Source organism: Lagopus muta, chromosome 6 (genome assembly GCF_023343835.1).
Source record: "Lagopus muta isolate bLagMut1 chromosome 6, bLagMut1 primary, whole genome shotgun sequence".
NCBI classification, from domain to species: domain Eukaryota; kingdom Metazoa; phylum Chordata; class Aves; order Galliformes; family Phasianidae; genus Lagopus; species Lagopus muta.
In genome coordinates this window covers 53,062,857-53,090,241 of record NC_064438.1, presented here as the reverse complement: position 1 = coordinate 53,090,241, position 27,385 = coordinate 53,062,857, and the positions used below count along the sequence as shown (strand labels likewise).

Genomic DNA, 27,385 nt, shown 5'->3' with positions numbered 1-27,385 from the left:
TGTGGGCATTTGTCCTGCTTTGTCTCCATGGTAAGAAATCCAGATTCTGAAGGAGAACAACAACCTGGGCTGGTCTGTGGTTTGGGCACTAGCAAGAGGACTTAGCATCCTCAGGTGGGGAAAGCATGAGATAAGTTAGGCATCCTACTTTCTGAGCTATTTCCTATTTAAGAAAAATAGGAAATCACTGCAAGAAAGACATTGAGGCCCTGGAGTGGGTTCATAGAAGGGCAACAAAACTGGTGAGGGGTCAGGAGCACAGGCCTTATGAGGAGCAGCTGAAGGAGCTGGGATTGTTCAGTCTGGAGAAGAGGAGGCTCAGGGCAGACCTTATTGCTCTCTAGAACTACCTGAAAGGAGGTTGCAGTGAGCTGGCGGTCGGCCTCTTCTCTCGTGTAACTGGTGATAGAACTAGAGGGAATGGCTTCAAGCTGCACCACAGGAGATGTAGGCTAGACGTTAGGAAATACTACTTGTCTGAAAGAGTGGTCAGGCACTGGAATGGGCTGCCCAGGGAGGTGTTGAAGTCACTGACCCTGGAGGTGTTCAAGGAGCGCATGGGTGTTGTGTTGAGGGATATGGTTTATTGAGAACTATTGGTGATGGGTGGATGACTGGACTGCATGATCTTGTAGGTCTTTTCCAACCTTGGTGATTCTGTGATTCTATTTGGAGTCAATGGTTTTGAAATTGCAACTGAATATATATATATATTCAGTTATATATATATATATATATATATATATATATATATATATAGTTATTCAGTTATATTCATATATATATATATAAATATATATATATATATATATATTTGTATAGCAGGAGTGATTTGTTGTAGCAGGTTAGCATATACCAACAAGTTTTTTTCTTGGGCTTTCTATGATCAGCTTGGCAGTTTGTTCCTCTCTGACAGCAGTACTGGTAGGAATCAGAATGTTGGCCTGGTTTTTGCAGCACACAAAAAGTTATTCTTCAGGCTTGAAACTATGCTATAAATTAGAGATTTACACTTGCATGGGGATTTTTGTATTTCATAAAGCAAGTAATTCTTTGAAAGCAAAGCAAAAGACACTTTGTTGAGAGTAGAAGACTCTCAGAGAGAGAAGGAGAGAGCTCCTTGGAAACTGCTGAGTTTGTGGAGTGGAGCACCAGTTTTCTATCACTGCAGAGGGTCCCACACAGGCATAACAGGGGTTATCATGGTCCAAGGGCTCTTTCTGCATGTGCAAAACCCACACAGGCATGTCAGTGTTCAGGTTTTCACAGGCAGGTGTCCAAAGGAGATCCTAAGTAGCAATTTTTTGGGGAGATTTTAGCTGAAAACTTAACTGGGAAATGAGAGGCTCGCTGTTTGGAGGGGCAGCCCCTCCAGGTCAGAGCAGGACAAGTAGCAGTTAGCATTGCTGGAGAGAGAAACTGATGAATTCACAGCTGCCAGTCTGGGTTCTATCATTTAAATTATAATTTGCCCTTCAAATTTTGGCAAGCTTTTGTTACTGTTTGTTGGACAAATCTCTCTTTTGTGTTCTCCTTCTGCCTCTGAAGCAGCAAGCGCTGGTGGAGCGCTACTTGCAGCAGGATTCCTCTTCTCTGCTATATTTAGTGATCAAAACAAGCCCGTGATCTTTACAGGAATACTGCCAAAGCAGATAGGAGTTGCATGAGACGTGCCCTTTCTCTCTTGGCTCCCAAATACATATTGCATTTAGCTTCCCTCCCCTCTCTTGACGTTCCCGAGGGCTCTGCCTCCTGAGGTCTGTGTGCAGATGTTGTGTGCTGCTGTCTCCAGTTGTTTTGATCTGTAAGAGGAAGTCCTCAGTCCAGCAAAGACCCCTGCATTTATATCTCTGTTATCCCTACCTTTCCCTTCTCTAAATTTCCTGAAAAAGCAGATTACCCCTTTTCAGAAAGATCTGAGAATGGCCTTATGATTTAATTGGGAAACTCCAAGCCATCATTGCTTAAGCGAGGTTCACTCAGCAGAATAATCTGCTTGTTAACCATCTGACTGTTTCCTTTATTCAGGGAAAAAGGGAATTAGTAAGGCAGTGGGAAGGAAGCAATTTTATTCCTTCAAAGGCAGAGTGTCACTAGCAGCCTGATTCTTGTTAGTGTAATGTCATTCATACCAAATGGGTATAATTATTACTTAGCACTATTTTAAATACTTTTTACAGTGTATAAAGTGATTTCAGTATTGGTGGCAGGCTACGGTGAGTCTCTCAGAAAACATTAAGCAAAGGTTTTATTTTTTTGAGGGGAAATAAAGATGAGTAAAAGAAACAAAAGAAAAAAATTAGTGTTTTCCAACCCATTCCAACCAGAGTCCCCTGTGTGACAGCTGAAGTGGCTCTGCCTGCAGCCCATGCCCTGCCTCTTCCCTTCCAATTGTAAGGAGAGACCCAGTTCAGGAAGCACAGAGGAAGGGCTGCAATGAGCTGTTTGCGCAGTGCTGCAGGATGGGAGCAGCAGGCTGAGGCCTGCCTGTGCCCACACAGTTGGGTCTTGGTCACCTGGGAATGGCCTAGATCCTGGGATAGTTGAGTTTCTTGCGTTGTGTTTAAAAAACCCTTCCCCGCAGCCCCTGTCAATGTGGCTATGGCGTGGCTTGTGGAGTCACAGGGAAGCGCGTGCCTGTAGCCCACTTTGTGGAAGCTGTTCCCATCTGGCCTTGTGGCAGCAGAGCACCATATACCTGTCGTGGCACCTAGCTGGAGATTTTGGCACGTTGTACTTATTGGTTGTGATGTGGAGATTGAATTGTCGTTCTGGCCCATGGCCAAACCACCACAGTGTTTTTGGCTTTGTGTGTAGCGGTGTGCTGGATGCGGCGTTGGCCTTCTGAGCCTCCAGGCACCCATTGCTCTGCCTTTTTACACTAACAGTTGTGACTACGGGTTTTGAACGCTTGTTTTTATTAACGATGAAGGAAAACGTGGAAACCAGTTGGAAAATCATGTTTTCTCCAGCTTAATTATGCTTCAGCAGTGCAATTCCTCTTGGGAACAGATAAATGTTGGATAGGCTCTTGTTCTGAGTGCACAGAGCAAGCAAATGCATCATGCATCTCCGTGGGTCAAATCTTGAATGAGGCTTAGCTCATGTTAATAAAAGCATTTCTGTGTGTTAACAACAGCATGGAATTAATGCTGTTTTCAAACTGTGTACTTGTACCAGGATGGCTGATATATTACCACCCCCCAAAGAAAGAAAAGGTCAGGAAAGACATTTTTCTAACCATGTTTTCAAATTAATTAATGCAGTGGGAAGATCCATTGTACCTCTGTAACAGGAAGTATTACTGATGTGTAAATCAAAGACAAACCAGCAACATTTGCTGGCCTTAAAAAGTGGCGTAGCTTTTGTATACTCAGACGCTTGTCCTGGCATGTTTTCAAGATTATAAATAGATTAGTGGGAAGTCCCTGGATGAGAAAAATGTCCTGTTGCTGGTTGTCATAAATAAACTAACATGACGTGTCTTGGTCTTGCAGCTCTTATTCTTTGGAGGAGTCCTTGCTTGTGCGTTTAATTTCAGTGTGTCAGTTCACGTGAGTGAAGACTATTTCTGTGGCAATGAGGTGTAGTTTTGTGTCCATCTTTATTTCTTGCAGATTCAACATTCTCTGGGATTGGTTCTTTCTGAGCAGTTGTTTGGCCTTTTCCAAGCTTTTGCGTTTTGAATTCCTTCACCTCCTGCTGCTTAGATCTTAACAAGACCCAAGGCCAGACCTGTGTCTCTAATGGAGTTTCTTACAGGGCAGGTACCCATCTAAAAGCAGTGGGTTTTTATGTAGAATCATCGTAGAATCATAGATTGGCCTGGGTTGAAAAGGACCACAATGATCATCTCATTTCGACCCCCCTGCCATGGGCAGGGTCGTCATCCAGTAGACCAGGCTTCCCAGAGCCACATCCAGCCTGGGATCAGAAGGCTCTACTCTCTTTTCCCCATCACCTTCAAAGTGATGGAAACGTAATGGGAGACTTTTATTTCTTCCTAAAAGCAAGAAGAATGTGCCATTTCACTTACTGGATGGTGGCAAATACTTTTTTTTTTTTTTCTGTGAGAAAGTAGTCAGTTCATCAAGCAGTGGAAATCAGGGCAGATCTGTCAATGGTGTTCTTCTGAGTTTTGTTACCTGAGGTTCTGGCTTTGAAAAGAAGGGGATCTGTACATCTGCTTTGTGATCTCATTCCAGCTGTGAAATTGTATACTGTATGAGGCCACCTCAAAGAGCAAAATTGTCTGGCATTCTAAATGTGAGAAGAATGAGTATCACTTTGGAGTAGGACTTCCAGCAGAAAGGGTGCCTTAATGGAAAGGTATTGGAAAATGCAGGCACGGAAAGCCCCGAAACTGGCATTTAAAAGTGGTGAAATAGTTGAGGAGGAAGGATGACATCAAACTTTAGTGCTATGGGAAGTGACTTAAGAGGAGTGTGAGCACACTTGAAGTGAGTGGAAAAGAGCAAACATTGTTAAAACAAAACAGGCAACCCATACATAGAATCACAGAATGGCCTGGGTTGAAAAGGACCACAATGATCATCCAGTTTCAACCCCCTGCTATGTGCAGGATCGCCAACCATCAGTGTCCAGCCTGGCCTTGAATGCCTCCAGGGATGGGGCATCCACAACCTCCTTGGGCAACCTGTTCCAGTGCCTCACCACCCGCTGGGTGAAAATCAACCAAACAAAACCAAAACCTCAAATCCCAACTTGATCAGAAGGGTTTCTCTTTGGTAGTTCTTCAAGACATGTTATTGTGATTTGAATCCCAGCAATTTGCCTCTAAGGAGACTACGTCAGACTTACAGAAGAACTGCTTGCCAAATGAAGGTTCAGCAGCACTCTGTTAAGAAGGCAAAGGATCTTCAGTCCGCCTGCATTGTGAAGTTCTACTTCCTTCAGACAAATTTGCCAGAGATAAAAATCAGCCGTTTCTTGTCATGACATCAGCTCAGCTAACGCATGAGTAATAATAATCTGTTGCTAGGAACAGCCTTCAGTTTACAGGCAGAGGCCTCCATGGAGGGAAGGTCTAAGTCCCCGGGTGAGCCGTAAACAATCAGCAGCACTTCAAAGAAGGAAAAGTAAAACCGAGTGGTTGGAGATGTCAAACAAAGATGTCTGTAATACCTATTGCAACACCAACTGAAAGCATGTAGCCAACATAATTGGGAAAATATGAGGCATGTGTCTGTAAATACAGAAACAATGAAGCGGAGACTTACTGACTGCAGATTATAACATTCACCATATAAACCTCTAGACAGGCTTGTTTGCAAGATCTCTGTTTTAACTGGAAGGAGTGCATTTGTGAGCTAATTTCATGCCATGTGATTTTTTTGGGATTAGCTCCCAAAGAGGGCTCTGAGGGCACATCTGCCCAGCAGGCTGCAGCACAGTGCAGGGACGCCCAGGAGTTGGCTGGTACTCACTGGGATTGTGAGGCAGCATGGAAGTCATGCCAGCTAGTTTACCTTGCTGTCTTAAAAGCGTGCATTATCATTATTTCTTGTAGTAATTTTCATCGTTAATGAGATGTGCATTTTGTATTTTAATTGTAGTTGCACACGTTCTTTGAGAACAGCAGCACTTCTGCCACAGAGGAACATGCTGCATGATTGCTGTTTTGTTCACACAGTGAAACCCTACTGCTCTCTATATTTGGACTAATTGAAGGATGAAATCTGCAATCTATAATGATCCAACTTGTTCTGTTAAGGCTACAAAATACTTGCTAGTGAATCTGCCAACATCCATGCCAAACTTTTCCCCCTTTTCTTTGAGACAAGCATGTTTTTATAAAGACACAGGTGAAGAAAAGTGTCTCTTAAAGTCCCACTGGGACTTAAGTCTCACTGGAGATGTGGAATTTAAGTCAGTGTTGTCTGTTCTCATGATGATCTCTCCAGAATTTAAAGCTGGGGTGTATTTTTAGGTTAGTTTCTGAGATTTCCAGTGTGTTACTTGCTCTTAGATTTCTTGGTCTCTCAGTGTGCCCTTGTTTCTCTGTAAATATTCTTTTAACCAACTGATGTTTCAGCTCAATTTGTGAGAGAGATTTCAAGAAAGTTGGGTTGAAATTATGTATTATGAGCGTACTGATGTAATTCCCACCATTGTGAGAACTGCAGGAGAGGTAAGGGAGGGAGTTCTGTACTAATACCCACTAGCAGATAGCCTGGGTTTGGGATTTAGAAGTGTCATTGTCATGGGGAAAACTTTGGTTGGCGTTGAACCATTTGAGTTGCATTAATACCAGACTACAGAAGGGTGGAAACACAAAGCATTCTTCTCACCTTTGGTTTATCTCCACTGCAAAGGCATGCTTTTCTTTGCAGTTTGTTTTCAATGCCCTGGATGTCTATTTCACAGTTATTCAGCCTTTTGTGGAACTGAAGGATTTGGTTTAGCTCTGTGGGTGCTTTGAGTTGTCTTAAAATGAAATAATCAAATGCAGAGTTGAAAAGATGATATAGTTCCTAAAGCCTATGAAATGCATTGCTAAGCAATTTTACCAACACCTCCACAGATTTATACCCTTCAAAGGTTGACGCAGTGCAGTTACCCTTAACATGCTATATTTGAATGAAATTCTGGGAGTAAGGGCAAAAGGATGAGCCTCTTGTCCCTGGGTAATCTTGTCTCAGACAATCTGTACCTTGAACCTTCTAAAGAATACTAATCCTTGCAGATATGTCCTCCAGGAGTGTGTGTGTCTCTCTTAAAAGCATATGTGGGGTCTTCTGCTGGGGCAGGACGGGAACCAGAAGCATGGAAAAATGCATGTGCTGTGTTAGATGGTGAGAGGAAGGCTTCAGGGCCGTGGAAGCTTTGGCATAAACTTCTCATGTATTAGCTCTGCAGTTTTATAACCTATGCTGAGGATTTATGGAGTGGCTTTTTGTTTGAAAAAAAAAATTAAAAAAAGAAGAAAAAAGAAAATTCATCCTCTGGATAAAGAGGCCTTAGATTGTCCTTAATAGAAAATAGAAGCATATGCTTTTTTTCATTTATATATGTTCTGTGATCATGTGCCATAATTTTGTTGGGAGGGATCTCTGGAAGTTGTCTCATCCTACGCTCCTTGCTCAAAGCATTAATGCTTTAAATTTTGCTGCTTTACAACCTGTAAGCTTTATTACATTTTATCAATTGCATGCCCAGAGATCTGAGCTGATTCCCACCTTGTGAAACAGATACAGGCACATAGAAGGAGGCACTGCCTGCTGTGTTGTTGCTGTAGTTGAGAAGGGATGTGGACAGAGGAGAAACGCTCGCAGAAAGGTTAAAATTGCACTGGGCTTTGTTTCATAGCTCTTGCATCTCTTATCCTATTATCACAGAGGTATTTTAATGCCAGATCCTGTTCTCTTTCTCTAGACTATATGCTCCAATGATTTCAGCATTATGCAAGCCAGGTGGACGTGACTTAGCTCTATCTGTGTCACCATATCAAAGTTGGATGTGAAGAAGTCAGACAGATATGTGTGTTTTCACTGCTGGTGATTTGGTGCTGCATCATGTGCCTGTTTAGTTGAAAATAAGGTTAAAACTAGGAATAAACCTGTGATAAAGGGTAAAAGCATGCATTTCTACTGAAGTTGAGTGTGTCCCAGAGCTGCAGGGGAAGATATGTGGTTTTGAGACCTCTTGCTTGTGGTTAATACTCATGTGGCAGTGGTGGGGGTCTTGCTTGCGTGCTTCTTCTCCTATCCCTCTTTTTTCACATGGCTATAACATTAGGAAATTGAGGCAGTCTTATTGCTTTCACCTGTGGATTCACTGTTGCCAGTATTTTCTATTTCTTCGTGTCCTAGTTTTAGCCAGGTAGGGTTAGTTTTCTTCATAGTAGCTGGTATGCTTTTATGTTGTGGATTTAGGATGAGAATAATATGATGAGAATAAGAACGATGTTATCATGAGAATGATAACACACTGATGTTGCTGAGCTGTGCTTATACTAAGTCAAGGTCTTAGCTTCTCCTACTGCCCTACCAGCAAGGTGCAGGGAGCTGGGAAGGGGGACCAGCCAGGACCGCTGACCCAAACTGCCCGAAGAGATACTCCATACCATGACAACACGCTGAGCACTACAACACTGGGGAGATTGGTTGGGGCTGCCCCTGCTTAGAGACTGGCTGGGCAGTCAGCAGGCAGTGAGCAGTGGTATTGCACATCACTTTGTTTTTTGTTTTGTTTTCTCATTTCATTTTTTTACCCTTCCATTCTACCTTTTTTCCAGTCCTGTCTTCCATCCCACTGGATGGGCAAGAGTGCTGAGCTGCCCAGAGCGTTGAGCCACAGCACTTAAACAGCTCTGAAGGCCTACGCTTGGCAACTGGAAAAGTGAAGGTGCAGGGAGTGCAGCAAACTCTGCCTGTATCCTGTGAGCATAAAGCTGGAGATCTGATGGTGTGGTTTGTACCCCCTGTTTGGTTCTTGCTGCTTTCTGAGTAGCAATCACATAATCATAACAATGTTATATAATAACACATATCTAACATTATACAGTAATATATATACATATATATATAACAGTAATAACCACAAGATGTTAAGGTTTCCTGACATGTTACGTTTTTAGGATTTGGTTGTGTTGCTTGATTTTGAGAGGAGAAGGAAAGAGTTTCCCAGGAAAGATTGTATAGCCTTGGGCAGAGGCAGTGCTGCTGGGAGAACTGGATTCTAGTTTAACACCTACTCAGATTTCCTGCAAGACACTTGCCCTGGCACTTATCTCTAATTTTTTTTATCAGTGATAGCTAATTGTGTGCTTATTTTCTGGTTGTCTGGCTTGAGATTCAGAGCTTGGGAGCAGAGGGCCCCATGGCTGGATCAACAGCCATGAACTCTGTGGCAGAGGACCCAGCAGAGATTTCCATGGCTGCAAGCTCCAGTGTCCTTCAGTAAAGGCACAATCTCTTTCTGTTGTCCATTTCTGAACAGTTCCAGTCTTAAAATGATAGAAGGCCTTTGTGGCAGCTGGATGTGTTGAGAGGCTTTGTTAAAACCCAATATTTAGTAATCTGATTTTCATTCTAACTTGAAGGCAGAGTTTATTCATATTGTCTTGTTTGTGTGCCTGTCAGAGATTAAGTAGTCTTTTCCTTCACTTCTGGGTAAGCTAAGCAAACTAAGCCCTTACAAAATATTGCTACCTTTTCTCAGATAATCCAGATAGCTTGTGTCCCAGCTGGAAATACCTTTTCTGGTATCCGGTGCCTTAAATTTTACTCCTGTATTATTGATCACCTGCAGAAAGATTGTGTGCTCCCTGCCAGCTGGAATCAGTGCTTTGGACATGCAATCTATTGCACTGTGAAAACAGAGTCAACTTAGCAATCTTTTTCACCTTTGTGCTTTCTGCACCTTTGCTTGCCATTGGTAGAACACAGGCCAGATTCAGGAGGTGCTGCAAATGGGAATTGAGTGGTATCTATGAAGTGTTCAAATAGCAGTGATGAGTGCTGTGGAAGATGTTGTGAGGAGCTTAATAATCCTGTCAGCAGAGCAGCTCTTGAATAAAGCACAAGGACGCGTTGCTCAGGGTGTGAGGAAGACCAAGTATTGAAAGCTCCTTCGATGTGTGCAGGGAGTGAGGGAAATCTGTTTGTGGTGGAGTGAACAGACTTCATCATCATTCATGTGCACAAGGAGCAGAATGAAAGTGTCACTGGCTTCTTTTAATGTTGTATTCCCTTACTCATCAGTTTTGACCTGTCATTTTGACATATACCTGGTGGATGGGTTGCTAATGTGTGTAAATCCTAGCACTTCTTATGAAAAGGGCATATTTCTTTTAAGAAACAAAGCCTGCCTAAAGCGAGCCTTTATTTCATCTTCAGCTTTATTTTTGAACTTGTTTAAGTTCTTGATAAAAATGAGCTTCCTGCAGGGTCAAATTGAACAATATTGCTACAGCAGTAACAGAAACATTGTTATACTTCTATGAAAGGCATAGCATATAACTCCCTGAAACTGAATTAGAGATAAGGGGAGGTATCCAGGGACAGGAGAATGGAGGAGCTGGAGAAAAAATGTACTTCATCATGGGGATTAAGAAGTAACAACACTGTTAAGTAGAACCAGCAGCTGTGATTATCCATTTGTGTTAACTGCTGCTTTTGCATTTCACCTTAATCTTTGCAGATTCTGCATTAATTGTTTCCATTCTGCGACAATCATCTGTGCATGAAGGAAAATACAAAGATGTAAAGAAAGCCTGGGAGGTTTGGCAGCAGCAGATCTGCAGAAGGCTCTGTGAGCCTTTGCCAACCTGGCTTCCTAAAAGGAAGCGTCTGTGTTTGTCTTTCCCTAATCATAGCTTTTGTTTTCATGGCAAGACATACTTGCATCCATGGTTGTGCTGTGGAGCACTGCTGGCCTCTGTCAGACATCAAGTGAGCAGAGCTAAGCAGCAAAAAGAATTGATTCATGCAATAGGAACATTCACTTCATTCCGTGTGAGCTCCAGAAACGAAGTAAAGAAACCCCCAAGTGACACCTAACCTGTGCATTCCTTCACAATCACAATTTGTTAACACAAAGCTCTACTGATTATCTTTTCTCTTTGTAATTTCAGTTTGGAAATTGATTAAAGACTCTCCATTGGATTTAACATGGCATCAAATCAGTCATCTCCCTCAACAGAGGAGCAGGCTTCCTCCGAAATAGATGACCTTTTTCTATCACTGCAAGGTGGGTTGCTATAGTTTTCTTTGCTTTCTTGATGTGGATTTATGGTGAATTTGTGACCCTGGGCAAGTTGAAGGGAATTCAGAGATACCTGTTAGAATGTAAACCTGATGTTACAGTGTAGTCTGTTCATGCCTGTGTTCCTTCGCTAATTTTTCTAACTAATTTTTTTGCAATGAACTGAAAGGTTACAGCTCTGATAGTACTTTCTCATGGTTATTTTCAGAGCCCTTGCCTTTTTTGGTGCATGTGTCATTGTGGGTTCTTACACTTTTTGTTACTCAGAATACATGTTACAGTAAACTGTTTTCAAGGGGATTGCCAATGTGAAAGCAGTTGTGGTATTTCATTAGTTTCCTTGTTTTCAATTGGCTGACAATTAGTTGGTTGCACCGAGCTGTCTTAATGAGTTAACTGCAGTGCTATTTCATTTCCTTTCTTTTTCTTTTATTTACTTTTCAGTCCTTATTGCTTTATCCCAAGCACGTGTATAAAGAAAGCTCATGGACAGAACAAGTAGAAAAATTAAGTGACATTTAAATGGTCATCAGCACATCAGAGATGGCCTATCATGTAGGCTTTATGGATTTTCCTTTAAGGATTTCCTGGAAAGACTGATTTTGCTCCAAGCGTATTCGTGAAAACATTCATTGGTCAGGGAGTCAAGCAGCAAGATGAGCATGGCAGGAAGGCTGATCTTCAGTGTGTTTAATGCTTGAGTATTCTAGAACAGATGAAGTTAAGTCATGTTTCCACAGACCTATTTGCTTTTAGTTTAGTTGAGAGTAAATATGTTAAAAACAGATGGTGTGAGAGACTATCCTGCCAAATTACTTTTACAGTCCATCTTTGCACTAATGTTGCCATTGAAGCCACATGTTTTGATGAGTGAGTGTTAACAGTGGTCTGAAACCAAATGTCTTTAATGGTGAACTTTCTTCTGTTTTGTTTCAGTATGAAGTTTTCAGGACAGAGAGCAAAAAGCCATAGCAGATGAGTGCTAGCCTGGCTGTAGCACCAAGCACAGTTAGTGAGACACACATTTGCTGTGCCTGTCACACTCAGCCATTAGTACAGAGACTGAATTGACTGTACATGAAATAGGTTTGGGCAACACTGTCTAGCTTTAAGGCATGGAAGTGAGATATGTGGGATTTTAGACCAGGGTTTTATTTTGAAATAATACCACTACTTTCTGGAAAGTGAAATATGTCCAGTGAGAGTGGTGGTGTTTGATCAGTATCTAAATGAAAGAATCTTGCTTATTAAAAATGAAATAACTAAATAATTTTTCTGTGCTGTAGTAATTTGAGCTCCTGGATGTGGTGCAAATTGGAGCCAAGCTGTGTGTGCTTTTCTAAACACTTTGAGAGGTCCTTAGAAAGTGATGGAAGCAATTTTTGTAATGTCTGAAGATGCAACAAATTTTGTAGACATGTCTAATGTATTGAGCACTGATGCTGCAGCATCTGATCTGGGTCAAATAGACAAAAGGTGATACAGCTGCAGTGAATCACTAGAAACACATCCTGTAATGTGACATACAGAAACTATTAATAAATCTACTACAGATCTGTAGTGGAAAGGATCAGATAAGAATGTTAGGGTCACTCAAGGAAAAGGGGCTGTTTTAATTATAGGGGATCTTGAGGTGGGATTTTTAAAGCAGCCAGAGGCTTTGGTTACTTTAAATCTGCAGATTCACCTGGAGAAATACTGGAGAAATGTCAGATTTAAGAAGTGACTGCTCTTAACTTTTAGAAAAACAGCTTAATTTTTGTGTGGCTGAAGGTGGTTGTAGTGCTGATTGTGATCTGCTTCCCAAATTTTTAGATTATAAATTGAGAATATGTCCAGTACTGTAAAAAGCACAATGTAACAGGAGTTAGGTGTAACCAGATGGCATAGGAAAAGAAAAGTAGGCATGAGGTTTTGTCTGGATTGCTTCTACTTTGTTCTACATTTAATTTTTTGTGATTCAGTCTTCTGTTATTTCTGAATGGCAGTGATGTTACAGCACTTGTCTGACACATTTAGTGGGTCTTGTCCTAATTAACCAGTCAGTTTGGTCATTGTGAAGTTATATGCCTAAATATGTAATAAAATTGTTAGTTTTTTTTTTAACTGCATATAGAACCAGGCACTTTGTTTAGGTAAGATTTGATTGTGATTTAAGTCAAAATCTTCTGTAGGACGCCTGCATACCTTCTGGAAGAAAAGGAAAGGAAGGGGGGACAACCATAGAGTTGGAAGGGACCCATGAGGATCATTGAGTTCAACCTGTCCCCTCACAAGAAGAACCTTAAAATAAGTAATAAAGAGGTTACTTATTAGCAGCCATTATCATTATACAAAGCCTATTAAATTAATGCCAGGGACTTAATACTGTACAAGTCAGCTTTAGTGGACTTTCTGTAAGTGTGTTCTCAGGTAAAAGAACGTTCAAGGATGAACATTCACTTTTCTTTGTAGAGATCAGTCTAAAAAAAATGCAGTAAAGAAAGTTGCTGAGATATGGGTAAAAATCATCTTGTTTGCATCTTTCTGAGCAGCTCAGTATTCTAAAGAGGTACACTGAAGCTTTAAAAACATGAATAAAATAGGTAAAATGAAACTGTGTGGTCTCTAACGCAAAGTCCAGACATTTTCAGTTGATGATGCTAGTCACAAAGTCATGAGGCTCCTCTCCTTTGGTAAGAGAAGGTCTTCTGGTGTCTGGAGAGCTGCTGGAGATCTGTCTGCTCTGTGGTGACAAGGCTGAGTGTGGGACTGCAGCCACCAGGGTGTGGGTGGCTCCAGCAGACACTGACCAGTTTTGTTACTCTTTGGAGCTTTCAGGATGTAAATCTTGAAATCCTATAGGAGGGTGCAACTTCCATCTTCCTCCCAGGAGCAAATACTTTCCCTTTCCAGCCCAGGTCAGCAAACATAGTGTAAGTGTGGCTTTTCCCACCAAGTCTCTACAGAGCATTGCTTTCCATTTTTTCTCCACACTTTCTGTGCTAGTTCAGACACAAGAGAGTGTGTTTTAGCTCACAGAGTTTGAAGCATGTATTTACTTCACAATTTAATTAACTGTACGGGTCTTAATTTTTGGCTGTTCTCATTGACCTATGTTCATGCTGCTGTTTATTGCTGTAACTAGGGGGATAACATAAGAACATGGGTACTACAACTGTTTCAGAAGAGTGCTTAATGAGATAAGTGAATTATGTTATTTTCATGCAGTTAAACCTGATCCTTTATGAATAATCAAAAACCTATTTCTCTCTGACCAAAATTAAATGCTTTGATATGTATGGATGGATTTTATTGTGCAACTTGTAGTAGATTGCACTCATATCTGAGTAATTGACTTAAAGGAGGATATTGCTCTGACACATGCTTAATCTTCCAGAGGTCAGGGAGACTTATAATTCTTACCCAACGTTTATTTTGCTCCAGCTTTATGCTTCATCTGTTGAGGCTGGCATGTTATTACAGCTACACGTTCATTTGTTGATTATTTTTTTTAAAACAAAGTGATCCAAAAAAGTCCATTAAATGCTAATGATTTTTCAAGGGTGACTTTTGCAAATGGAAAAGCTCCCAGAGGAGCTGCACTGAAATTTACGCCCTGTTTACACTGCCTGGGTGAGGAGCTGGTCTGCAGCTTCTGGATCTGAATGGCTTCATGCCATGTGATGGGGCTGACTGAATTGGGAGACACATGAGATTGGCTTGAAAAAAATCCCTCCTGGATATTTTGGCCTGTTTATAGTGCCCAATGAAAAAAAATAGACTGTGTAGTTGTGTAAATGTGTTCCTTGCTAGATAAATTTCAGTTTGCTGAAGGCATTGTTGAGCCAGAACTTGTTAAAAACTGGCATTACAGTGACTGAGGGGAGTGGGTTGCTTCTGAGCCAGTGGCACAGAGATCTGCTTATGTTTAAGTCCCTGCTCCAGTCTGGGTTTGCAAAAAAAAATGTTAGAAAAGCCACGTAAGCCCTTATCATTAAAGGTACGTTGATTTCTAAATGATGTGATTTAGTACCTTAAAGAATTTAACCTGCAACCTCTGTCTGTGCCTCCAAATACTGCAATGCCTCACTCCAAGGGCTGTTCTGTTAGTAAATACTGTGATGACTCAGAGCTGCTCCAGGATCCTGGCAATGAGACCAGTGAAAGTATTTAAGAAGGCCAGGAGTGCAAACTCAGTTTGAACAGGCTTCCTGAGTTAGCAACGCTTTGGGTAAACTGGATCATTTGATTTCAAAAGGAAAAGGAGACTGAGAGGAGATAGTATTGAAAGTTCCCACTTGCTGCAAGAACGTGGCAGTAGTTAATTAGTTAATACTTGAATGCTGTTTGGATTTGAAAAGACCCATTTCTGTAGAAATATTTTCATCATGTTCGTTGGCCTCTGGAAAAACTTAATCTTGACAGAAAATATTGTTTGTTTTTAATTGCTTAACACCATGTTACTGAACATAAATGCTGGAAATAACTCTGTTCCCCTGCTTTCCTGTCTGCTGTAAGTGAGGCCGTGTTACTGTGTGGAAGGGAAGGGACGACGTAATGGGCAGGGGGGAGAATTCCTCACCACTCCCTGAGCAGACAAAGGCATAACAATCTTTCTGGTAGTTCCTGCCGTTTACTTATTTACCTGCTTGGTGCTTTAGTTTGTGCAGGAATGCTCTTTTGAAGGAGCTCTCCAAGTTAACCATGCTGGCCATGCTGTCGTAGAGTATGGAAGTGCATATTTTGGACGCAACTGGAATATGTGTTCCAAAAAGATACCCCAGTGATTGTAGCCATTCAATCTAGAGCTTCTTGGGTACGTGCTTTTTTCCCCTGACACATGTGGTGGGTACACTGACTTCCGACCTCAGCTCATCGAGCTCCTGATCTGTTCCTGCACGACTTCCTCTTGTAGATCTATCCTCAGGTGACCTGTGTGGTGGAAGGAAGATGCAGAAATAGCACACACACAAATGGTAATTATGTCAGTCAAATCATAGGTGGGAAGATGATAGAGTTGTGTTCATTAATTTCAAAGAATTGCTTGAGTTTAAAACAAAAAAAAAATGCCACGTGGTTGTAAAGGATTCACTGACAGTGAGGCACCAGTCCTCGCAGTAGAATAAAATCTCTTGGGTGTTTGGTGACTTCTTTTTTGCAGGCAGAGTGGAGCAGGCTGCATCTGCAGTGCTGAGCTGGGGGTTGCTTCCCCCGCTCCCTGACAAGGGAGGGAGTTATTTCCTTGGAGCCATCTCCCACCTCAGGAAAGAAGGAACAAAGGGCAGCCGCGGAGAGGAGATGAGTTTTAACTCTGGCTTTTCTGTGTCACCATCAGAGGAAGGCTGACATTCCTGCCCTTCTCTCTTCTTCCTCCCAGGAGAGCTCAGCGCTGCCATGGCCCCTGCTGCAATCTATCATGTCCTGTGCTCCAGCCCTTAATGATTGGCCTATTTTATAGCACTTGCTGATAGCTCATTGCTGGATAAAACAGCTATTGTCCTGTCCAGTGTATATTGATTTACAGCAAGTCTATGTGGCACGCTTCTTCTGTGCTATTCCTTTCTAAAGAGTTGTTCTGAAGATTAGCTTTAAAATGGAAGGTGAAATGTGATAGATTTTGGATGTTTTCAGATTAGCAGGTTCTCATTTTGTTCTCTCAGATTTACCTTCTGCCTTGGTTAGTTGCATCCCAAAGTGAAAGAAATGATCAGAATTTTTTGATAGCTGTTTTTATTCTGGGTCAATGGCACTTTGAAAACTAGGACAAGATAAAACCAAGGTCACTTAGACTCCGATAAAAAGGCCTGACAAAGAATCCATTCATCCTCATAAAAATAAAAATCCGTATTAATTAACCACGTGGCAGAGATAAGAATTTGAGACCTTGATTAAATCGTTAGAGCCTCCAAGCAGTGGAGTCAGGGGAAACGCATTCAGCCTGAAAATTGAAATATGACTGCCTGCCAGCGTGCCAGCAGCACATCTGTAACAAGCTGTGTTGTACTGGTAGCCATTGAGTTTTCTTATTGATTCGTGAAGTTTTTTTTTTATTTATTTCAATTGGAAAATAAGCCAGACTGTAGATGAGGCTGCAGCTACCTGAAAGGCAGGCTGGTGAGTTGCATTAGGCTATGGTTGTAGGTTGTGGGAACAGAACTTGTTCTTACACACGTGCAGCAAAGTTACTACTTTCTCCATTTGCTTGTGAGATGTTTGCCTGTGAGCCGCCCATGTGAATCAACACTTGTAGTACCTGGCCCGTGTTGTGTAATGCTTCTATACGTCAATAAGGAGAGATTAAACCAGAACAAGACCAAGTGTCTTCATCCTAATGGTCTTTCAGTTACCAACTCTGAAAGCAAGTCCTCTAAATTGGTAGCAGCCTTTGACAAGAGCTACACCTGGAAGAGTTGCAGACTGGCAAAGCATTTAATATTTGCTTTCTGCTTCTTTTCAAGTGCCAGAAATTCCAGCCTGATAAAAGAGTGCAACTACTCGGTAATCACTCATTAGGTAATTGGAATAGCACCCATACAGGTATTAAACCAAAGGGTGTGGTTGGGTCCTGTGCTAACATGAAGCCAATAACTCCATGCTGTTTATGTCCTCCGAGTGTGTGTAGTGAATATGATTGGTGTGTAGCACATGTGTGCTTACTTTCTGTTTTCCAAACATTTTTGTCCACGTCTTTAAGAATGCCTTCATCTTTATTGTTCATCACCACCTCTGTGTTATTTAAAGAAAAGCACAAAACAGTTGATCGAGCAGAAGAAATGAACTGCTCTGTCAGGATTGTAGTATTACAGATTGATCACAGAATCGTTAAGGTTGGAAAGACCACTAAGATCATCTAGTCCAACCATCAACCCTCACCATGCTCACTGACTGTCCCTCGGTGCCACATTTCCACAGCTCTTGGACACCTCCAGGGGTGGTGACTCCCACACCCCCCAGGGCAGCATGCCAATACCTCACTGTTCCTTCTGAGGTTTTGTTTTGTTTTGTTTCGAAATATCTAACCCAACTAAAGAACTGATGGAAGACCAGTCAGCTCCAGGATGCACAACGGCCCTCAGTGCATGCAATGCATGAATATTTTTCTAGCTGTTCACCCACCCCGTGACCCAGGAGGTCACTTATTACCTTGACCGCGGCTTCCATAGCCTCTGCTCCTGGCCACCATCGCAGCAGGAGGAGGCCTTGTGCTTTTTCTCTGCTTTGCATCTCTTCTACCCATCTCGCCTCACCTCCCTGGTGCCTGAGGGGAAGGCTGGAGGCAGGCAGACAGGAGGGGCTGAGCTTTGCCTGAGGAGCTGCGCTAGGTATGTACAGAATGGTCTGCCTCAGCCTCTGGCAGGGGGTGGCTGAATAGGCTGTGAGGCTGGCACAGGCTAAAGGTGGTGGTTTAAGTGACTGGAACATCTGCTCATCAGTGTAAGCTTACGTTCCCTCAACAGTCCACATGATGTGTTTGTAGTGTCTGTGTGCAACCAGTGCAGCCCTATGGGTATTGATTCAAAGGGAGGAAGGGAAGAAGAGGAGGCAACCACCCTTCCGCAGCTCCAGGCAGGTCCCAGAGGCAGGCACTGCTTTTTGGCTTGTTCTTTGAGAAGCCAGCCTGTCTGCTTCCAGTCAAAGCTGATGTGGAAAGGGAGAGAAAAAGGAGGTTGTGTTCATGTGTGCTCCCAGGAGGTTCTGGGATGGCAGGCAGAGGTGGGCTGTGGGTTTTGTGTGTGGCAGTGCCTGTGCAGCATCTGGGTTAGCAGCGAGATGGAAAGGCTGTCATCTCAGCAGCCAACACCTGCTGTTATCTCAGGCACACAGCAGGGATGTATGCTTTTCACAGCCCTGTCTTGGCATCTATCCTGGAGGGGACAGGAGAGCTAGACTGATCTGCCTGCGTTGCTCAGCTTTCACACACTGAGGAAAGGGAAGAGCAATTTAATGTCTGTAGTAAAGTAAAATTAGGCCCTGATCCTCTGCTGTTCAATTGAATAGTTGCTTCTGTATGGACTGCCTCATGCCAAGTGCAGAGCCTTGGTATTTATTTTGACAAGGTGCATACCTTGCTCTCTGCTCCCAGATATTCTTTACTTTCTGAAAGAACTATAGAATGATTCCCTTTTCTTCTTTTCTGTCACAGAGAAAGGCTTTCTCTACTTTCGAAATTTAGGCTGATGTGAGAAATTGCTTAAATATTCTGTTTTTTAATGCAGGGCCTAAAATAGTTTAAATAGTCCCCTTGCAGCTGCTGGTGGTTTTTCACTTAGTGACAGCCTACAGGACCTGGCTGAGTCTCTGGGTGATGGATGGAGTTATTCTACATGGATTGTTGTCTAGGATGTTGTGTGCACACTGCTGCTTGCATTTCCTGAGCCTTCAAGAAAGCCTTGGTTGCTCTTTGCTGTATCCAGTAGAGAAGTATGGTTGATAATTGCAGAGCTCCTTACATTATCATCTGTGCAAGTTAAAAAAAACAAACAAACAAAAAAAAAACCACTAAGAATTGAGAAAACTAATATTAACCTGTATCTACTCTCATATCTGGAAGAGCAGACCTTAGCTTTTTGAGAAAGAAAAGTAAAACCAGATGATTATATTTTTTCATTACCCATTTTGCTTTTCTTTTTTTTCCCCAGTGCAGCGAGAGTGTACTCAGAAGAAAACATTTACAACCTGGATAAATTCAATATTGGCAAAGGTAAGAAGGGTATTCTTTAGGAGAAGAATGCTTTTTGCCTTTTTTGGTTTGGTTGTGTTCTTAGGAGATTTTTTTTTTTTAAATAAACAAAATGAATACAAGATTTTAAGCACTGTCTGGGTAAAGTAGCCCATAGAAAGCATTTGTTTATTGCATGTAACAACACTGTATTGGTGATAGTCCAAGGAGACTTGCAAGAGGTGCTTTGTAAGAAATTGACAGTATCTTTCTTGCTGATTTTGTAAAACAAACTTTTTGCTGAGTTGTGGCATGAATATCAGGGTTTTAAGAGTTTCTAAATTTCTGATTATTATTACTGTATTTACGGAAGTATTACTCACTTATGCAAACCACAAACATGAATTTAATGAGATGATCACAGAGCAGTTTATACAGCGTGTGCTGTGGCTCTGAATTGCTCAGATAAAAATCCAGTTTTGGCTTCTTCTTGAGGAGAAGCCATTGAGCTGATGATAGATTTGTGTTGTCCATGTATGAGTGAAAGAGTGACAGCTTAGTTATTCAGCTCTGTAGTCGTATTTGTATTCCGTATATGTTGAACAGGACAAGGGGAAACGGCTGGAAACTGCAGCATAGGAAGTTCTGCACAAACATGCGCAAGAACTTCTTTACAGTGAGGTGAGGAGCACTGGAACAGGCTGCCCAGGGAGGTGGTGGAGTCTCCTTCTCTGGAGATGTTCAAGACCTGCCTGGTTGCCTACCTGTACGACCTGCTGTAGGGAACCTGCTTTGTCAGGGGGGTTGGACTCGATGATCTCTGGAGGTCCCTTCCAACCCCTACAATTCTGTGATTCTGTGATTCTGTGAAAAGGAAGTAAAAATATGAATTAACTGCTAATATTAACTTTCCTTTTGTTCAAAGTTACTTCTTTTTGCTACATGTCTCCTTGAAAAATATCATAAATGCTTGAAAATGTGTCCTAAAGTAACTCTTATAAATAAAACTCTGAGATGAGGAGAGTGGGAATAAGAAACAAATACAATAATGTGTTGGAAGGAGCTGGATATGGCTGATTAGATGCAGGATTTATATTTCAACTTATTGAAAAATAGAAGATACTGAACAGTTCCTTAACAATGAAGTGTAATGATCTTTCATGTTCTATAACGTGTTGAATTTAAAGTAACTGAAGATGGTGTCACATAACACTGAAATTTATTTTGCAGCATACACCTCCTTCTGTTATCTCAGACCTATATACAGACATTCAGCAAGGACATATGCTTTTGGATCTGTTGGAAGTTCTTTCAGGTCAACATCTGGTAAGACAGAACAATACAAATATTACCTCAATGCTTTGTCAAATCCAGAAGAAATTGCAGGATATTCTTGATTGTAAGGACATTAACAATCCCCCTGAAGTCACAGAGCTATTTGCAAGTAACTTAAGCTTGTATCACTGACACTGAATCATACTGAAATAATTTGATCCAAAGTCATTCATGAGTCTTTGCAAGACTCTCCTTATCAAAATGGAAATAAAATTAATTTTTACAACTAAGAATGTAACATGTTCTTTTTGCTTTGCAGCCACGGGAAAAAGGATTTAATACCTTTCAGTGCAGAAGCAACATAGAAAATGCTTTGACATTTTTAAGGAGCAAATCAGTGAGTATTAGCTTCAAAATTCACAAGTAAAGCCAGTTTAGCTGGTGGAGCGTTTTCTTTGTTAACAATGATCCTTTTTTCCCTTCCTAGCTCAAGCTTATAAATATTCATGTTGCTGACATTATTGAAGGAAAACCTTCCATTGTGCTTGGCCTAATTTGGACAATTATATTTCATTTTCATGTAAGTATTTCAGTAATGCAAAGGAGTCTTTCAGCAAAGGAGAAAAAGCACAAAAATATGTTGGCTTACATGGCTGCACAAAGAAACAAATTAGTACAAAGCAGAAGATTGTTTTCTGACATCTTAAAGTGATGAGTCAGAAAAGAGATGCACCAGTGCATCCTGCCTGTCTCTGAGCTGCTTCTCCAATGTGATGGTAGCATTAAAACTTGGACATCATTTAACTGAAAATGGTAGGAAGTGCAGATATGAGATTTTTAAAAATAACTAGTTAAAAATCAGCTAAACTTAGTCTTGCTAAGGCCCGTGATGATTAAGTTCTTAATGGAGCACCAAGTGGAGCAATTAGCGTAGAGTGGCTCACATCCATCTCCCCCAGGGGCAGACCCCTCTTCAGTCTTGGCTGTGCTGAAGTTGTTTTGTGAGTCTTTGTGTAATTGCTACTCTTTGTTTTTCTAAAACCAAGTGTCAGAAATGACATGCAGGATGTTGTGATGTTTCCTACACAAGGTACTGTGTGCGCATCCTGTGTGACAGGACATTATGGGGAGAAAGAGAAGTCTGAAAGCACATTGCATTGCTAGAATCCTGTTGACTGCAGAGAATGGTGGAACCAAACAGTTGTCTAGCAAGAGCCCTTTTGCTTTTGGGATCTACTGGTGATAGGGGCTCAGGAAGGAATCTATAAGTAATGTTCTGTAACTATTAGTTGTAGCCCATATTTTTTCTTGGTAAGGGTATTTTGGTGCTGGAGTATTTGTGCTGTGCCTAGGGGTGTGCATTATCTTTTACCTAAACCAAGCCTCTCTAACCAAGTGTAGATTTCTGAGGCCAATTGAGTAGGTTTTCCTGCACCCTGAGCAAGCAAGCAAGCGAACTATGAACGTGCCTGATAGAACACAAGACAGCACAAAACACAGCTGCTATTGGCTTCCTTCTCTGGTACAAAGAATAGGAAAGAACACTGAGTGAGAAAATCCCTTCATGACATTGCTGGTACCCATAGTATCACATAAATGCCTTGGGTGAATATTTCCTGCCAAAAATATCGACTGTTCATGTTGAACAGATAACGTTTGGTAATGGTTGATAAACTTTATCCAAACTTTGGGGGCAGAGGACTGCTTTTACAGCTTAATTGAGTCCTTTCTAATTCTCTGTGCTTTTTGCCGTTAAAGTCTTGGAAGTTTCCACTGTAAGCTGGTTAAATTTTCCCATCATCTCTGACAGATTGAAGAACTTGCCAGGACACTTGCTTGCACTTACAATCAGCCTTCTCTTGATTGTCCAAGTACTGTTGACTCCTCCCCAAAGGCAAGGCGATCAGCTAAAAAGAGTGCTAAAATTAAGGAGCGGTGGAAGATATCTGCTACAAAGGCTCTTCTGTTTTGGGCAAAAGAACAGTGTTCACTGTAAGTTTCATCCAATACATATAAATAGTATTTTACATTTTGTATTTACAGCTTTTCCCTAAATGTGATATTTTTCCTTTAGCCTTAGTGATGGCTTAGCAGAAAATGCTTCAGAATTCAAATGATGTTATCAGCACTTTTAGCATCAAGCAATCAAGCCCTAAGCATTATGAAATGAGCCCTTTAAATATAATGAAGTGAGGCTAATCCTACTAATAAAACACCACAACGTAAATTAGTTTGTTTGGCTTTTCTCTTTTAGGAGCTTACAGTTTCCTGTGTGATAAGTCTAGTGGAATGCTTACATGATTTGCTAGTTTTAATCCTCGTGGTTGGCACCGGTTAACAAAGTTGCAGCAGTTACTTATTTTTTAAAAGGAAAATTTGGGGTTTCTAGGATTCAAACATCACTCGTGGGACTTGAGACAGACAGAATGACAAGTATTCTCTCAAAACGCTGCATGATCCCCAAGGAGGATCCTAGAAAACGGAATAGGTCTCAGTCCCTAAAGTCTTTGTATGTGTTTTTATTCCCAATGTTCACATAGCTTTGTTGACTTCAGTGGGAGCATTCACAGCACACAGCCAAAATTAAACATATATTTGTTGCAAGGGACAAGATACACGTTTTACATTTTCTTCAAGGGCTACTGCAACACTCAAAGACATTTCAAATATCTCTTAGAATAATGTCAACCATTTTCCCCCAGCTTTTTGATAGCTTTATGTTCTAATAACATTCTACTAGTATTTGAAGTTGATTAGTGGCAGAAAAAGGCCTTCATCAGCACAGTTTACTTTCTGAGTGAAATTTTTAGTCACTGTATTTTACATTTTCATTGTGTTTTATCAAAGCAAGATTGACCAGCATGTAAAAGAGAGCCCTCTGTCCATTTAATCATCCTTTTTTGATTGTTTTTTATTTTCAGCAGTATTACTGTTTTCAGCAATATTGCTCTCTGTTCTGTAGCATCCTTTCTGAATGGTGATCACATTTAATAACTTTGTATCAGTTAATCCTATAGTCTTTGTTAATGGAACAAGTCTTTTTAAAATCCTGGCCCATTGTTTTGTAGCTAAGTTTTAACACCTGAAGCCCTACATATTTTCCACACAGTAGCATACTCGTAATATATGAACTGCTTCTGGAAAGTAGTCCCAGATTGCACTGTGGCTCAGAGCTTTCTGGTCTTGCACAGCATTGTCCAGGCACTACTTAATGGAAGATGTTTGAAAGACACCAAGTGAGAGAAGAATATCCCTTCTGTGCTGATAGTTTTAAGGTCTGGATTTTCTGTAATGACTGTAATGCTGTAAAAAGGATTTCAAATCTTGGTGGTCTGATGGACAAATACCTTTATTTTATTGCAACAACTTCAGTGCGTTGCTTGTTATTTCTCCAACCCGTAGAACGTATTGACTGTGAGAGTGAACATTGCGTTCAGAAGGAATACTGAATCAGTTATACTTAGCTTCAGAATGCAATATAAGAAGAAAACACTGTAGCATTTTGCAAAACCAAGTTTAAAAAATGTCATTGCAGTGATGAGCTTTATTGTCTCTATGGTTTTCTGACCCAACTTTTTCAGAAATGTAGTGACAAAGTTCTCTGTAACTACTTTGATTTATTTTATATATCATGTTGCCAAATTTATATTGTATTTCTGAATTCTCACTCATGACATTTGAGTAAATGTGCTGTTGTGTTTTGTTTCTAATCATTTTTGGGATAGATATGGTTCTATCAGTGTGAATGATTTCAAGTCAAGCTGGAGAAGTGGACTGCCTTTTTTAGCTATCATCAATGCCTTAAGACCAGGTCTAATTGATTTGGAGAAGGCAAAGGCTAGAAGCAATAAGGAAAACCTAGATGAGGCTTTCAGAATTGCAGAATTGGAGCTCAATATTCCACGGCTTCTTGAACCAGAAGGTAAGCAATCTGCTTTCCTGTAATGAGCGAGATTAATATAATCCTACACGTGTTGATTTGTAATACAGGCAAAAAGTAAGGCTGTGTTGAAGTTTGAAATGAAACATTGATCTTTACTGTGATGCTCTAATCTGCAGTTCTTTTTTGTGTAACTCAGAGGATACTTGGGATTTTTAGGATTTTTGAATTTGCAGCATGTGCAGGAACAATATGAAGATGGCAGAGAATGAAACTTTTCCTTTCATGGGAGAAACTTGTTCATTAGTTTCTCATGTTATATCAAGGTGTTCCCAGGGAAAGAATTTCATTACATACTCATTTCTGTCAGTGGTATATTATGTGAGCTACTGCAAAATAAACATATTTATGGAAATGTGTTTTAATAACTGCACTACAGTGTGTAATCATGGGATCAAGTCTAGAGGGCTGAATAATTGGTGTATTGGCTCTTGTAGATGTTGATGTTATGAATCCAGATGAAAAATCAATCATGACTTATGTGGCTCAGTTTTTACAATACTCCAGGAATATGCCCGAGACTGAAGACATGCAGGTATGTAATCTGGTTTATCACAGACATTCTGTAACAAACGTGCATTGTCACTGCCAAGATTCTCAGTACTTCCTTTTCCCAGCTTATAGCATGATGCACTAACAGTTATCCTCCGTAGTTTGATCCTCTGATTCAGCCGCTGACAGCATTGAATTGGCTTGAACCTTCTGGTTAGCCAAGACTCAGTGTGATAGATTTTGATGGTACTGTTGAAATTACTCTGCAGGTGGTCTTGTTTTTAGTTCTTGGGGTTTTTTTTTTTTGTTTTTTTGTTTTTTTACCGAGGATGTTTTTAAGCTTGATTGTTTTCATGTGCACTCTCAAGTCTGTGTGTGAATACAGATAAATTTGCCAACATGCAGAACAATTAGCTTTAATTTTAATAGCTTGCATGTAGAGTGAGCAGCAGTTGTTGTTTGCTACGCTGGTTAGAAAACCAAGTTGTCTGTTGTCTATATTCTCCTATACTATGGTGTTTGGAAAACCAAGTTGTCTGTAATCTATATTCTCCAGTAGCAAGGGGGTTGGAACTAGATAATCTTAAAGATCCCTTCCAACCCAAACCATTCTATGATTCCTATTAGAGTTTATACATTAATTGCCTCAATTAATTGCATTAATTCACATATCTCCATATCGATAATGTCCTTCCACTAGGGCTGCAATCAAGCTCTTCTTTTAAGATGGCTTTGTATATCCAGGAGACAAGTTTAAAACTTTGGCCTTGCTTTATAGTAGCAGCTGGCCCAAAGCTCATTAAAGTCCCCAGGAAACATTGTTTGTTTTTCACTGGCTTTGAATGGGGTTATCATATGCTCAGTATATGTTGCTTTGTGGCACAATGTGAATTAGAAACAAGGCTTTCAAAACAGAAACATGAAATTTTCTGCTCTAATTACTAGGATAAAGTAACAGAGACCTTGAGCTGGTTGGCTGTGCAGAGAAAAAAGTTAGCAAATTTGCTGATGGACACAGAGAATGAAACTTATTACCAGAAGTACAAAGTAAGTTGTGTTTTGTATTTAACTGCTTTTTCAAAAGTAAATATTAAGAATGTTCTGAGAAAGAGACTTTCATCTTCATTGCCTAGGCCAAAATGCTAAATGAAACAGGAGATGGAAACCTTGAATTCAGTAAATGCTCTCAAATGATTGAGGGAAGAATAGGGTAAAATTATTTCTCTTTGAAAACAGATATATGTTGTTTCATTTCTGAGCAGAGCAAGGCTTTTTGGAGAGAGCAATGTGATGTCTTTTAATTAATTGACATAATTGAGAATGTGGACAAGATTCCATAGGCCCTTCATAAGGTCAGCTTCTCAATTTCTGTGATAATAATTATGTTAGATTCAGCTAATGACATAGAGGAATACTTGAAATGTTGACTATAGATTGTGTCTGAAGTAAAATTTCCTTTGATTTGTATTGTAGTCAGAGTTGGTAATAAAATGGCCTGTATGGCCATAGAGAAATGAGTTTTCCCTCCCTCTTGGTTAGAAGAACCATGTCCTGACAGCACTGACAATATGCTAAGTACAGATTTTAGTAAGAGAATGGCACTTTCAGATGTAATCCCTTGCCTTTCCGTGCATCACATCCTCTGAATTTAATGGAGTTCCTACCAATATGTTCAAAGGCAGTATTCAGTTGCACGGGTTCCATCCAAGTTATCTTCTATGAATTACTCTTCCTTCTTATCAATAGGAAATGATGTCATTTATGGAAGCATTTAACCAAGAAAAAAAAGCATTTCTGCCCCTGTTATCATCAAAAAGAAGTGGAGCTGAGCTGAGCGAAGGCCAGCAGCAGATGAGGGAAGAATGGAGTAAACTCGTCTCTCAGGTCAGAGGCAATTCTGACTTACCTTGTTGCATGTGTGATTGTGATTGATGTGAAAGCCTGAACTTAGCCCAAGAATATGCACATGGAAAAGCAGGGGGGGTGATACCTTTCTGCATCAATGAAAGCAGTATTGATCCTGAACCTGAAGTTCAGACAAGCTGGTGTACAGTGCCCAAGAGGAGTCTGAAAGGGGCTGTGAATTACATTCCTGCCTTTGCATCTGATTATTTTTGAGCAGCCTTCAGATCAAAGGTTTTGGTTTATTAATGCTTACAAGGTTATTTGAAGACAAAGTTATGGCTCATAACTTTGCAGCTAGGAGAAATATGATCATATTTTTTTTCCTACGGTACAAATTGTGATGCAGTTAGATCAGATTGATCAGTGCTTTACAGTGAGTTTGGCTGTGTTGTCTCCCTCTGTTG

The 27,385-nt window shown here is 40.8% G+C and overlaps 2 protein-coding genes across 3 annotated transcripts in view; one reads left to right on the top strand and one right to left on the bottom strand.

Moving 5' to 3' along the window:
* The window catches only part of WDR89 (WD repeat domain 89), a 320,794-nt gene that overhangs the window by 73,969 nt on the left and 219,440 nt on the right, over positions 1-27,385 (bottom strand). The window lies entirely within an intron of this gene.
* The window catches only part of SYNE2 (spectrin repeat containing nuclear envelope protein 2), a 172,108-nt gene that overhangs the window by 7,386 nt on the left and 137,337 nt on the right, over positions 1-27,385 (top strand). Inside the window, exons 2-11 of the mRNA XM_048948676.1 lie at positions 10,598-10,713; positions 19,350-19,411; positions 20,600-20,695; positions 20,964-21,041; positions 21,132-21,224; positions 22,455-22,636; positions 24,370-24,566; positions 25,022-25,119; positions 26,022-26,123; positions 26,823-26,960. Coding sequence (XP_048804633.1) covers positions 10,635-10,713; positions 19,350-19,411; positions 20,600-20,695; positions 20,964-21,041; positions 21,132-21,224; positions 22,455-22,636; positions 24,370-24,566; positions 25,022-25,119; positions 26,022-26,123; positions 26,823-26,960 — 1,125 coding nt within the window. The 5' untranslated portion in view covers positions 10,598-10,634. The remainder of the gene's footprint in view (positions 1-10,597; positions 10,714-19,349; positions 19,412-20,599; positions 20,696-20,963; positions 21,042-21,131; positions 21,225-22,454; positions 22,637-24,369; positions 24,567-25,021; positions 25,120-26,021; positions 26,124-26,822; positions 26,961-27,385) is intronic.